A 14,620-nucleotide genomic window follows, 5' to 3' on the forward strand; every position below is an offset into this window, starting at 1 on the left:
TATCTTCAACCACCAACTTACAATCTTGAGACAAGGCCGAGTATAGCCCACAAAGTTCTCCACCACAGCACAAACCAAGGGGGGGCGCCAACCCAGACAGGAAGATCACGTCAGTAACTCAACCCACTCAAGTGACGCACCCCTCCTAGGGACGGCATGAAAGAGCACCAGTAAGCCAGTGACTCAGCCCCTGTAATAGGGTTAGAGGCAGAGTATCCCAGTGGAGAGAGGGGAACCGGCCAGGCAGAGACAGCAAGGGCGGTTCGTTGCTCCAGAGCCTTTCCGTTCACCTTCACACTCCTGGGCCAGACTACACTCAATCATATGACCTACTGAAGAGATAAGTTAGAGAGACACAACTAGCCTGATCCCAGATCTGTTTGTGCTGTCTTGCCAACTCCAAGTCCTGGTGTGACAATTGACACAAATGGAGTTGGCAAGACGGAACAAACAGATCTGGGACCAGGCTACTGGGACACAAGGTCACCCCCTAGGAACTGGGACTTTAAAGGAGCAGACCGTGTTGTTAAGCGGATCAGTAACGGTGTGTGACCAAGAAGCGGATGATGCCTCGGCTTCCTCCCAAAGCCCAAATGGAGAGGCATGACATCCTTGGCATCCATGTGCTAAAGGGTTGAAGAGAAGGCATAGACTGTCTCTTATCTGAGCCTTGCAAATAGGATCTGTCACAATGTGTGTTGCACCAATTATGAGGAAGCAGCTTAACGGGTGTGATCTCCTCAGAAGTCCAGAGACCTTCAAAGTGGATTGCATGACTGGTGCTGGAGTTGTCATTCTTTATGACCCGTTGTCTTGTGAAGAGACGAGGACCAGACCAGTCCCGGATGGACCAGCTCAATCATTGACCACACAATTCAAACAGCGTGGCCCAACCTCAGGCCAAGTTACACGTTGTGCATGAGATTAATCATTGTCATGGACTCGCTCATCCATGTTTCCCTTCTCTGTGGTATCCGGAGTTCTGGTATCATCAAAGGTTGGATTTGCCTCAAAGAACAGAGAAGAAAAAAACACAACAGAAAGGCAACCAAAGAGGTTGTGGTTTAAATTGGAAAGGTTCCGGAGTTAACACGTTTTGAATAAGGTTCCGCCAAACTGTTTTATTTAATATATCGAACCCAAAAGAAACCGAAAACACATCTCTCCGCAAACAACCAACCTATTGTCTCATAACTCTACAAACATGTTTGAATGAAATTCATAATATGAATTACACTCCTTGAATATTGTATTTGGGTCAGTATGTGTCTGATATTATGAATGTCAGAATGAAAGCAGAACAATATTTGGTTATGGCTGCATGTAAATCAGTAAGGGATCCTCCGGTGCAGACTGGGCGGATTGTATCGGAGGAGGAGGAGAAGAGAGAGATCCTTTGGGAACGCCGTGTTGGCTGGCCAGGCGCACCGGGTGGGCACAGGGTGCATGTAGGTTAAGGGGATTGCTTTTCAACGAGGAGAATTTGAATTTCAGTTTACTGACTGAATCGGAATTGACCCCAACCCTTGAGGGGAATGTGGTGGCTGTGCTCTTTAAGATGGTTTGTGGTTTGATACGCTATAGTAGTACTAGTGCAACACCGCTGTCAGCTGGCATGATTAACATAAATCCCCCAAATTCCCTGTTAAAGATCTTGAAACTGTCAGTGTAGTTGTCATTTGAAATGAATCAGAAGTGCTATTTTTTTTTTTTTTTTTACATGTTGACTTTTATAGTCTTCAGGGTGGCATATGAGTTGATACATGTCTCATCTAGGCCTCTTCCGTTGTGTCTCTACTGACAAACAGGAAACCGTCAATCTACCACCGAGCCTGAAACCTCACGCATGGGGTTGAAAGATGTAGCTCGTGCTCAATCTTTACTAGAGAACACTGATTTTATATTACATATTCACATTCATTATACATGACAGTAGAGGTTAGATGTGGCACTGGTGCTATCCCATACCATAACCACCACCAACGCAGTCCCCTATGATACCGTGTAGCATAATTGAACTCCAACTTGTAGCATCAGTCATGGAGCTTTATTCTGACAGGAACAGCACAAAATTGCACATCATGCAATGCACGGCTCACCATCCAACTCTGCACTCACGCACGCTGGTTTGGTGCTTGTTCACTGGGCATGTAGTTACCAAAATAATACAATTACAATATAATATCTTTAACAATGTACCTGATAGAAACAGCACAAAATTGCATGTCATGCAATGCACGGCTCACCATCCAACTCTGCACTCACGCACTGTACAAAATATACGAACCCCCCCCATCCCCACCAGACACAGTAAGTTGCTAGCTAGTATTAGCTGGAATTCTCTACAACAAAATGCACAACAAATATTCACCAAAAAACGCTGCATCTTACGTGTGATGTTCGAATAACATTTACAGACAAATTGATATAAATTGTACATTTAAATCATCACTTGGGAGTATAAAAATCACTTTTGATGTACAGTGCTTTGCAACCAACAACTTACCGCTGGTTTGGTGCTTGTTCACTGGGACGATTCTAATGAAACATCCTCCCTCGTAAGCAAGCTACGCAAACCAGCCAATAAGATGCCATGTTGAGTAGGTGAAGGCAAGACAAAACTAAAACCAAAAACACATTGGCTTAACAATAAAGTGGCAAGGGGAATCACCAATATAACCCTGTTACACTAGGATGAGTGTAACGAACCAGTGTTTAGATGAGTCAGAGGTGGTTCCCAATGGAGCAAATCTAGATGTGGAGTCTGGAAACAGCAGCTGTTGGGGTCTCATCCATTTTATTCATTCATCCATGCAAGGAAAATGAGACTGGACTGAACCTTTAAACTCAGCTATGTCCAGTCAGAAAAGCACCACATGCTTTCCCTTAATCCTTCAATCTCTTGTCACACTCAAGTCAAAAATGTCAGTTAGCCTTTTCCCAACCCCAGTCGTAACAGTTGTCTGTTTTCAGAGTTCTGGTAAACACTGTGTTTTGTAGTCAGTTTGAAGTGTTAACAAGTGGAACAAATACTTTGATATTGTGTTTGAGGGTTCATTCTGGGGTCAGCTTGGCACGTGTTTTTACAGGTCCAATATCTCATTTTCCTTTGAATAAGCAACAGCTGCTTTGTTGGGCTTAGGGGCCCTTCGTCTTCAGTTTGGATGCAACGTGTATTGAAGGGGGCTTCACATCAAATTAGGGTCATTAGCGTGAGCTAAGTTTAGAATGTGTTGCAGTCATATTTTCACTGGTCAGTTTTAATCAGGTGATTCAGCTAGAGACCCAGCAGGCTACAAAGGCTACCAGTGCTCTGTAGAACAGTGTTTACGCCTGGACGCTATTCTGACTCATAAAAGGAAGGCAAGGCGTTCTATAAAAGCCTGGATCCTCAAACGCCAATGTTGTTTTTCTTGTAGCTCATAAATGATGAGGAAGGGTCCTTGGAAGGTGAAATGTTTCTGGCTAGGCCTATGGCCAGACTAGGCTAGAGACGAGAAGTGGACATTAATTCCATTCCCTTACTTTTGATGTGTGTGTGTTGTGAAATTGTTAGATATTACTTGTTAGATAACACTGCACTGTTTTTTTTTTAAATTTTATCCCCTTTTCTCCCCAATTTTCGTGGTATCCAATCGCTAGTAATTACTATCTTGTCTCATCGCTACAACTCCCGTACGGGCTCGGGAGAGACGAAGGTCGAAAGCCATGCGTCCTCCGAAGCACAACCCAACCAAGCCGCACTGCTTCTTTAACACAGCGCGCCTCCAACCCGGAAGCCAGCCGCACCAATGTGTCGGAGGAAACACCGTGCACCTGGCCCCCTTGGTTAGCACGCACTGCGCCCGGCCCGCCACAGGAGTCGCTGGAGCGCGATGAGACAAGGATATCCCTACCGGCCAAACCCACCCTAACCCGGACGACGCTAGCCCAATTGTGCGTCGCCCCACGGACCTCCCGGTCGCGGCCGGCTGCGACAGAGCCTGGGCGCGAACCCAGAGACTCTGGTGGCGCAGTTAGCACTGCGATGCAGTGCCCTAGAACACTGCGCCACCCGGGAGGCCCCCAACACTGCACTGTTGGCGCTAGAAACACAAGCATTTCGCTACACCCCCAATAACATGTGTATTTGACCCAATACAATTAGATTTGATCAGTGGTCACTGTCACTGAGAGTGAAACTGCTCGTTCTCGTCTGTTGTGCCAGTCAAACAGGAACAAAGAATTCCGACAGCAGATTCTCAGGCCTGAGTAAAGTTACTGCCATCAGCACCCTTTTGTCTCCTTACACACACACACACACACACACACACACACACACACACACACACACACACACACCCCCCCCCCCCCACTGGCGCATGGATTCATTACAAAGCATTGTTGGTCTTAAAGTGTGTGTGTGTGTGTGTGTGTGTGTGTGTGTGTGTGTGTGTGTGTGTGTGTGTGTGTGTGTGTGTGTGTGTGTGTGTGTGTGTGAACATAGAAATTACCCACCAGATGGCACAGGGGGAGCTGGCATTGTGGTACCCAGGGGTGGGACTGCTCATAGACCCTTAATATGCCATCAGTGCCGGTTTGTATCCTGTCTCTTTCTTAGAGCGGCTGCTTCCTGCACTTCCTTACTCTTTTTTTATTTATTTTAGTTAACCCTTATTTTACCAGATACGTTGACTGTAAACATCTAATTTATGGCAATGACCTGAGGAATAGTTACAGGGGAGAGGAGGGGGGATGAATGAGCCAATTGGAAGCTAGGGATGATTAGGTGGCCATGATGGTATGAGGGCCAGATTGGGAGTTTAGCCAGGACACCGGGGTTAACACCCCTACTCTTAGGGGTACCATGGGATCTTTAGTGACCACAGAGAGTCAGGACACCTATTTAACGTTCCATCCGAAGAATTTTATTTTTATTTAAGACAGCACCCTACACAGGGCAATGTCCCCAATCACTGCCCTGGGGTATTGGGATATTATAATTTTAGGGAACCAGAGGAAAGAGAACCTCCTACTGGCCCTCCAACACCACTTCCAGCAGCATCTGGTCTCCCATCCAGGTCCCGACCAGGACCAACCCTGTTTAGCTTCAGAGGCAAACCAGCAATGGCAGGCAGGCAGGCGCCACAACATCAACAAATGCACTGTACATGCCATTGTGTCATGCTTTCCCTCCCCCTTTAACATCAAATGAGCACTCTGTGTGTACTTCTACATCTTATTCCCACTACAGGGATACAGGGATAGCAGCACCGCACATCTGCTCCTACATACAGTAGGGGCCAATGCGGTTTCATCCGACCAAAGGGTTCACATTTCCCCATTTGATCAAATGTTTAATGTGAGCTTAATGAAGGCGCATAAAGAAGTTGAGTGCTTTGCCGGTTGAGGGAATATAAAAACAAAACCCAATACTCTGACGGTGATGTGTGTTGATTGATGACGGTAAAGAGGCACGTCTTTTTCTTCTATGAAATTCGTGTTCTCCGGACCTTTCAGCCAAGCTGCTCTGTGGTGTCTTAGCCTCCATCAATCATCACAGGGTCTGGGAAACCGAAGGTCGAGACTGTAGCTCCACACAGATACCGGCTAGTGAAGGTGTGGTCCAACCCAACCGGCCCCACCTACTCATTCTCTTCTATTGTGTTGTCTCACTCTGACTATTAGTGGAGAAGAAAAGGGCGTTCAGTTCAGAGATTCCCAGGCGTTCAGATATTCCACTGGGAGTCCTACATTCTGGGGTGTGGGTTTGGAAGGGTGTGTGGGTGGGAAGTGTGTGTAGGTGATGTATGCGTGTGTGGTAGTTACTGGGCGAGGGTCCCGTTTGGCACTGAGATTCTAGCTCCGATAGACCAGTTGGTTGCACTGTTTATTAAAAGTTTATTAGCAGCACTTTTCCCAGGGCTTCCATGTGGAAAGTCTAGTACTTCCTAGTCCAAATAAAAGAACGCTCCTACTGTAATGGTTCCACAAAATGGTTACATATTGTGTAGAAAGCCATTGGGGAAGTTTCAATACGTGGCATTGCATTTAGTGTCAGATCTGAGGCAGCAGGTTTTATGGGCATACTCACAATTGTCGTTCTCAGACATGGGCAGGAAATAAGGTGCAGTGTGACAATGACTTCCTGTGTGCAAGGTGGAACAAAACGCAACAGTTGAATCGTCAGACCCAGCGTGCTAAAGAGAGAGGATGTGGATGCTAGTGTGATGAACAGGAAACCCAGAGACTGCGGTGAAGTTTCCGCTGTAAAGACAGACATGGCTGTTGATGCTCATCCATATTCATCAGGTCGACAGGCACACAGCTACAAGGAGCAGGGCGAGGTGGTTACAATGACCTGTCACAGACAGCTGGAGCTGACGTTGTCAAACTCAAAAGGGAGTTCTACTTTCTCTCCTACTGTGAGTGTACTGTATGGGCACAAAGTAGAATGTAAAGCACTGGAAACGACAGCCACAGTTCCCCTTATCTGGAGCACGTTCATAGTGGTCCGTGTTTACAGTTTGGACATTCGTCTTGAAGTTTGTCTGTGGACCTTCTGATCGCATGTTTGAATTCATTCACAGCAATTTTGGTGGCTGTGATATGTCTCTGTCTGTGGTTTGGAGTGTCTGTAGACCTCGAGCAGTAGATGATACCACAGCACGCTGTCAAAAGGGAAGAACACCCAACTGTCTCCTCCCACCACGCCGGGGCTAACGTGTGTGTGTGTGTGTGTGTGTGTGTGTGTGTGTGTGTGTGTGTGTGTGTGTGTGTGTGTGTGTGTGTGTGTGTGTGTGTGTGTGTGTGTGTGTGTGTGTGTGTGTGTGTGTGTGTGTGTGTGTGTGTGTGTGTGTGTGTGTACATGCAACAGTTGAAAGTAGCTTGTTGTCTGTTCAGTAGGCTCGTCCAGACACTGACAGGCAGTTAGCCTTGCTACGATAGACAGTCAGTCATACCTTCTCTTCAACGACTTTGGGCTGTTTTAGGTCTACTTCACCGTAGACTGTACTTTTCATCTACCTGCCTCCCAGTCACTCACTCAGGTGAGTGGTAACTTGTAACTGCTACTATTCTACAACACGAGTCTGTGTACCTTCTTTTTTTTTTTGTAGTTTGAAATATTGTGAGTACTACGTCCACTTTACAGCTGCAGCTTGCCGCCATTGTTCACCATAACACACGCATGTACGTCTTCAGATTTATGTGACGTAGGGGAGCGGATGTGTTTTTGTCCGCTGTTCCGTGTGTAATTTATTGGGCTACAGTCTATAGGTTGTTGGCTGCCTCACGCAGTTTAATTCCTCAGGGATCCGTGTTTGTCTATTTTAAGACGGTTGGGTGGGGGGAGGACGGGGGGGGGGGGGGTTCTGAGTCATTTCATGCAATGTTTTGTGTTGGTGTATGAGTGTCTTGTCCTGTGGCTACAGTTGGACTCTTGTTAAGAGTCTGAATTATTGTGTGAGATGGAGGTGTTAAACGTGATACCCATAGCATATATTGTTCACCAAACATGCCACTACCGTTGTGTAGAATCAGTTTGATAAGTTACGTTTGTCCGGTGTAGTTTGAGTTCAGTACAGTTTGATATAGCCAGCTGGAATTCAGTGAACTGTCGTGATATCTACTCATTGATCAGCAGCTACAGTGACGAGTGAGATGGAAAATATTTATCGTAATGTTTGTCAGCATGGAACTCTCCTAAATAAAATGTTCCATGCTGACCACTGATATCTCTCTCTCTCTCTCACATCATCAGGGTCAGAGGTCAAGCCGAGCCACAGCAACATGTCCGCCCCGCCACACCCGCAACCCCCTACCAAGGGAGCGTCACATGGCGCTGGTGACTTCAGCTACGTGGGCATCGATGCCATCCTGGAGCAGATGAGGAGGAAGGCCATGAAACAGGGCTTTGAGCTCAACATCATGATCGTCGGTGAGTGGTGTTGAACAGTGAACACACGCAATGGAAAACACACACGCGTGCAACACACACCCTTTTGAGATCATGGATGTGAGGGAATGGTTTTAAACACACGTGAACACACACACACACGCGCACGTCCTCACCATCACATCTGTTACGTCCACCCATCCCCAGAGAGAGAGACTTTCTTTTCTAAACACTGCATTTAAATGTTTTCAAAGTCAAACTGTCATTGGGAAATGAGCCTGGAGTGAGTGCTTGTTCTTCCAGGACTAACTAGTGTGAAACCCCATTGGGGAACCCTTATCCCGAGTGCTCCTGAGATTGGTGCACACTACACATAGTGGCATGCATCCTTCAGTATAAAAGAAAGCTGTCAGGCAGAGAGATGGTGGAGTAATGATGCCCATTAATGGTGACAAGCTCTAGCACACTCCACTCTGCCCTCAGCTCACCACAGCTCGCGCGTGTCTCAGTCACCAGATCTCAACCGAATTGAACAGTGGCGCCTGAGACAGCGTTTTCCACCAACAAAACACCAAATGATGGAATTTCATGCAGAAGAATGGTGTCGCATCCCTCCAATAGAGTTCCAGACACTTGTAGAATCTATGCCAAGGTGGATGGAAGGTTTTCTGACTCATGGTGGCCCATCACCCTATTAAAGACACTTTATGTTGGTGTTTCCTTTATTTTGGCAGTTACCTGTACTTTACCACGGTGAGAAGTGATTAAAGCTACAAAGAGCATGTTGAAGGACCTCGAGTCTCTCTTCCAGCTTAGATGTCTCTGTGTTTGCGTGGCTGTCGGAGGGGATGGTGATAGAGTAGAGCGCGCGGACACACACACACACACACACACACACACACATAGTATGTTTGTATAGGAGCCCTGTGGGAGTGTGTTTTGTATACATACTAGATGTCATAGTGGTTCCGAGGAGATCCTAAACCATTGGAATGTTTTTGTTTAAAATAAAGGTGGCATCTCAAGGTACCAAGTCAACAAAGACCCATCTGGGCAAGGTCAAAAAGTACTACTTTCTCTTGTGGGCACGCCGTCACTGATATGCATCACAATCCTCATAGTTGTTTTCGGCAAAGTGCAGCATTTAGGCAGCGCTCTCAGAGACGTCAGAAACGTGTGCCCACTTGAGGTGGAGTGGTAACGTGGGAGAAAGGCCCACCTGTAGTGGATGGGATAGTTCATGAGCAAAGGGTATGTTGTGCAATAGTGCGCATACATGTTATAGTGGCTATTGGTGTGTGAGACGTGACTCGCATGATAAATGCCAGGTTAGAATAGAGGGTGGTGTTATAGGACCTGTCCATCAAGCCCTGATGGTTTAAGATAAAGAAGACATTTGATAAGGTTGTTAAAAACAGGGATATAGTTGATCCAATGACCTACAGTATCCAGGGTCAAACTTGATGTGAAGTTGTTTAACTACTGTAGAAATGCCTTACTCTGATTGGTTGGTTTTGAAGTGGCCGTTTTGGCTATCCTCTATGACCGTCTCTCGCAAACTCTGTCCTGGGGCCCCCTCTGGGTACACAATTTAATGTTTTTGCCCTAGCGCTACACAGCTGGGGGGGGGACAAGACAGAGTTTGACACAGCAGCAGTACTCTCTGTCCCTCTCTAAAGGCATTGTGTGAAAGGTCAGTGGATATGTAAATCAGACTCGTAAGGCCTCTCTGTGAGATGAATTACCCTAATCCCAGCCCTAAAGCCCCTTAGACCGCAGCAGTGTCCCCGATGCATAAAGGTTAATTAAGCTGGCACGGCTGGGCTGCCGATGCCTGCTGCTAATGGATGCCTATGGGGAATCAATCAAATGTATTTATAAAGCCCTTTTTACATCAGCAGTTGTCACAAAGTGCTTATACAGAAACCCAGGCTAAAACAGCAAGCAATGCAGATGTAGAAGCACGGTGGCTAGGGAAAACTCCCTAGAAAGGCAGGAATCTAGGAAGAAACCTAGAGGAACCAGGCTCTGAGGGGTGGCCAGTCCTCTTCTGGGTCTTGGTGAGGAGTGTGTGGCCCTACAGCAGGCTGGAATGACCCTACAGCAGGCTAGAATGACCCTACAGCAGGCTGGAATGACCCTACAGCAGGCTAGAATGACCCTACAGCAGGCTAGAATGGCCCTACAGCAGGCTAGAATGACCCTACAGCAGGCTAGAATGACCCTACAGCAGGCTGGAATGACCCCACAGCAGGCTGGAATGACCCCACAGCAGGTTGGAATGACCCCACAGCAGGCTGGAATGACCCCACAGCAGGTTGGAATGACCCCACAGCAGGTTGGAATGACCCTACAGCAGGCTGGAATGACCCTACAGCAGGCTGCAATGACCCTACAGCAGGCTGGAATGTCTCTCGTCTTTCACAACTTGTGTGTAGGGTCTCTGTTCAGAGTCAGGAAAGCTATTGTACATTCACAACAGGTGAGAATAGCCTCATGGTTGAGAAGCCCCTCTGTTTTTGTGTGTCCAGACCTATAGTTCACCCCCTGTGTTGGTCTCTAACAGGTCAGAGTGGTCTGGGGAAGTCGACCCTGATGAACACCCTGTTCAAGTCTAAGGTCAGCAGGAAGTCTGTGGTGTCCACCCCCGAGGAGAGGATCCCCAAGACCATCGAGATCAAGTCCATCAGTCACGGTAACACACACACACACACACACATACATACGGATCTGTGGTAATCAGTACACATTTAACAATGTAATACATGTCATGGATTTCTCCTGTGTCTCTCTGTCTAGACATTGAAGAGAAGGGCGTGAGGATGAAACTAACGGTAATCGACACTCCCGGCTTTGGGGACCACATCAACAACGAGAACTGGTGAGTTGTAGTTTTTTTTTGTTATCCCTACCACAGAGTGAATGACTGGGTCGTCGCCTGTCTGTGAACTCCATTTCCCATGTGCCCCCTCCCCCCCCCCAACAGCTGGCAGCCAATCATGAAGTTCATCAATGACCAGTATGAGCAGTACCTGCAGGAGGAGATCAACATCAACAGGAAGAAGAGGATCCCAGACTCACGGGTTCACTGCTGCATGTACTTCATACCACCTACTGGACACTGGTGAGTTATGGACACTCACACACACTCTCTCTCGCTCTCTCTCTCTCACACACACACACACACAAACACACACACACACACTCTGCTTGTCTGGGACTTCACCACTTCCTCTAGACTGCCCCCCTTTTCTTTCGACCACTTGTAGACGTCATCTTGTCCACCGAGACTCAGAGGTATCGCTTTGGGAATCAGGTTTCACAAAGACTCAGATGCTATAGTACCCAATCGTATAGACTGTGAAAGCAAACAATGAGTGCCAGGGAGACTAAGACCATGTATGTACGACAAAGCGTTTAGGATACGTTTGTATATTTGACCAGGAACCGCGACCGTGGCAAATTTTAGAGAATTACTTCATATTAACTAACTGAAATATAAACATCAAAATCCTAGACATTCATGCAAAGTTAAAAGCATTTTATTCTAATCGGCGGGGAAATCGTCTCAGCGCATGTAAAGATTCTGTCAAGGTCCTGCAGTCTTTTAGACGTGTATGCATTACTAACAGAATAGTTTTAAACACCCAGGTGGTGGCTGTTTGTCCACTAGTTATTCTCTGGAGTGTATTGAGTGTGTGTATCCCACTGTTTGACACACTCCCTCACCTCCTCCTTATGACACCACAGCTGCATTTTGTGTGTGTGTGTGTGTGTGTGTGTGTGTGTGTGTGTGTGTGTGTGTGTGTGTGTGTGTGTGTGTGTGTGTGTGTGTGTGTGTGTGTGTGTGTGTGTGTGTGTGTGTGTGTGTGTGTGTGCCTATGTGGCAGCTCTACAGTCAGTGCATTGTCCAGACACTCTTTCGCAAAGCACGAGCCAAGGCTTTTTCCCTCGTTCTCTCTCTCGTCCCAAAAGCTAAAATGCCTCTCTTCCCCTGCCAATCCCCTCCCTCTCTCACCCCCTTGACCTCGAGTGCCCCCTAATCCCCCCCCCTCCCCCCGAAACAGGCTCTCTTGGAAACTTCCAAGCACCTGTCCCCTCTAGGGACCTCTTAATCAGGCCTGGAAACGGGGGGAGCAGTAAGTAGGATCTTCTTTACTGCCACCAGGAGACTTCAGAGCAGGAGCATAAAGAGGAGTCCTACCCCTCCACTCCCCACCACTCACTGTGGGGCTACAACCTGGCACTGGGCTAGAGAACACAAGCAACAGGCATAGGGATGCATTAAACACACACACACACACACACACACACACACACACACACACACACACACACACACACACACACACACACACTGTCAGCAAAAGCAGATGGGATGACAGGAGCTGGGGGAAGAGACACTAATAATGTGTTGAGTAGCCAATGCGCCTCTACAGGACAATCTAAGGATGTAACCCTGGTGTTCTTACAGCACTATAGATCTGACTGTGGGTTGAACCTGGCTCTGTGGGTTGAACCTGGCCCTGTGGGTTGAACCTGGCCCTGTGGGTTGAACCTGGCTCTGTGGGTTGAACCTGGGTTGAACCTGGCTCTGTGGGTTGAACCTGGCTCTGTGGGTTGAACCTGGCCCTGTGGGTTGAACCTGGGTTGAACCTGGCTCTGTGGGTTGAACCTGGCCCTGTGGGTTGAACCTGGCCCTGTGGGTTGAACCTGGCCCTGTGGGTTGAACCTGGCTCTGTGGGTTGAACCTGGGTTGAACCTGGCTCTGTGGGTTGAACCTGGCCCTGTGGGTTGAACCTGGCCCTTTGGGTTGAACCTGGCCCTTTGGGTTGAACCTGGCTCTGTGGGTTGAACCTGGCCCTTTGGGTTGAACCTGGCTCAGGGTCTAGACTCAAAGGTTCTGGAACTATTCTCCCAACTCCTGTTCTTCTCTCCTCTTCATTGCTCTCACAGATGACTTCTCCTCTATGGTTGAGGTCTGCAACAAGGGCCTGGAACCAATTACTAACACACCATGCCAAGGCCATGGCTGCGTAACAAATGACCCCCTGTTACCTATTTAGTCCACTACTATTAACCAGGGCCCCTATGTCTCTGGTCAAAAGTAGGGAACTACATAGGGAATAGGATGCCATCTGGGAATGAGCCCATGTGTCTAGCACAGCTCCATGCTTTGGTGCCATTATGTCCGTAATGGACACTACGCTGAATATTCAGCAATACTGGCATCCCATATCACCAAATAATAGCAGAGACATCAAGTTTTATAGCCCAATGGTTGTGGCTCTTTTTATTGTCAAACTTCAATTTGGAGGTATTAGGCCTTGGGTTAGTAGGAGTACTTTAAGTGTCAGCAATTTGCTTCAAGGTCTCTTTTAGTAGCTCGACCGGTTTTCCATCGACGTAGGATGCGTCCCAAATGGCACCCTACGCTCTGTGGGCTATGGCCAAAAGTAGTGCTCTATATAGGGAATAAGATGCCATTTTGGTCGCACCTGTAGCCAATGGAAGTGCATAGCAGCCGTTGACTGAATGGTTGACCGCACTCCTTCCCTCTAGGCTGTCCTCGTGTTACCTCACGAAGGATGCTACCCTTGAGAACTACCAGGGTAACCCACGGTTACGCCAGGCAATGTTGCACTTGGAGTCTCTTGACCCGTGAGGTGGTTTTAAAGACATCAGAGAAAGAGGAGGGAAGAGAGGAGTCTACGGTGCGGTCACCCCCCTTCCTCTACATGGTTGCTTCCATTTTGACCACAGAACAGCTTTCGGAGGGTTAGCAGTGACAGCTCAGCCCTCCCTCTGCAGACACAGCTACCAAGTTGACTGTTTCCCTTTTTGAAGTGGAGGATTTGAGCATATGGCGTCTCTCTGTGTGCATAAATATGTACAGTACATATGTTTAGTGTGTAGGAGTGCATTTTGTGTGTTGACATTTTTATTAATAATTTCCCTTTTAAGTGAAGAACTGGAGTTTAGCTACATTGTGTGTGCACATTGTGCATGTGCATGTCTATCTGTGGTATGTGTGTGTGTTGACCGATATGTGATGCACATGTGCATGTCTATCTGTGGTGTGTGTGTGTTGACCGATATGTGATGCACATGTGCATGTATATCTGTGGTAGGTGCGTGTGTGTTGACCGATATGTGATTCACATGTGCTGTGCGTCAATTTGAACCTCGGTCTCATCTATTTGTTCCGGAGCGTGTGAACATTTTCATAGTCGAACATCTACCGTATGTATTTACAGACCTGTGTACAGTGTACCGTAGGCCTACATACCACTGATGCACATGAAACACGTGTGTGTCTGACTTACAGTCCACAAAGCGGAGGTCACGATTCCTGAGGGGACAGGAGATCAAATTATAGGCGGAGCCAAGGAGAGCTGCAGCAGGGGATCATTGACCTATGGGGGGGATCTCTCTCATACTCTCCCTTTTTCTTTTTCTTTCCCTTTACCATGAAGTGGTGTTGACTGTCTGTCTCTGTCTGTCTCTGTCGCTCCTCGCTCTCTCTCTTACCGTGTCACGTGGGTCTCTCTCGGACACCCTTGGAAGGTAGTATGACGTATATTGACATGTGTTGTGTTCTGTTCCTGCACCGTTCAGTGTGCATGTCTCTCCAGAGAGTATTGTTCCCAACGATACGTCTTCAAATGAACAACATCAAAAAGGGCTGTTTTTAGATATTCATATTTTCAATGTTGAATAAATGAATGTGAAAATGTGCATTTC

The 14,620-nt window shown here is 47.4% G+C and overlaps 1 protein-coding gene across 6 annotated transcripts in view; it reads left to right on the top strand.

Moving 5' to 3' along the window:
• Positions 1-14,620, top strand: part of LOC120032600 (septin-9-like) — a 61,665-nt gene that overhangs the window by 37,637 nt on the left and 9,408 nt on the right. For 5 of the 6 annotated variants that reach the window (XM_038978759.1, XM_038978761.1, XM_038978760.1 and 2 more), the window contains 4 exons: positions 7,742-7,918; positions 10,443-10,571; positions 10,676-10,757; positions 10,863-11,000. In XM_038978759.1, coding sequence (XP_038834687.1) covers positions 7,742-7,918; positions 10,443-10,571; positions 10,676-10,757; positions 10,863-11,000 — 526 coding nt within the window. Of the gene's footprint in view, positions 1-6,917; positions 7,029-7,741; positions 7,919-10,442; positions 10,572-10,675; positions 10,758-10,862; positions 11,001-14,620 lie in introns of those variants that run through there. The other variant, XM_038978763.1, reaches the window with a different exon arrangement.

The sequence above is a fragment of the Salvelinus namaycush genome, chromosome 39, assembly GCF_016432855.1.
Source record: "Salvelinus namaycush isolate Seneca chromosome 39, SaNama_1.0, whole genome shotgun sequence".
NCBI classification, from domain to species: domain Eukaryota; kingdom Metazoa; phylum Chordata; class Actinopteri; order Salmoniformes; family Salmonidae; genus Salvelinus; species Salvelinus namaycush.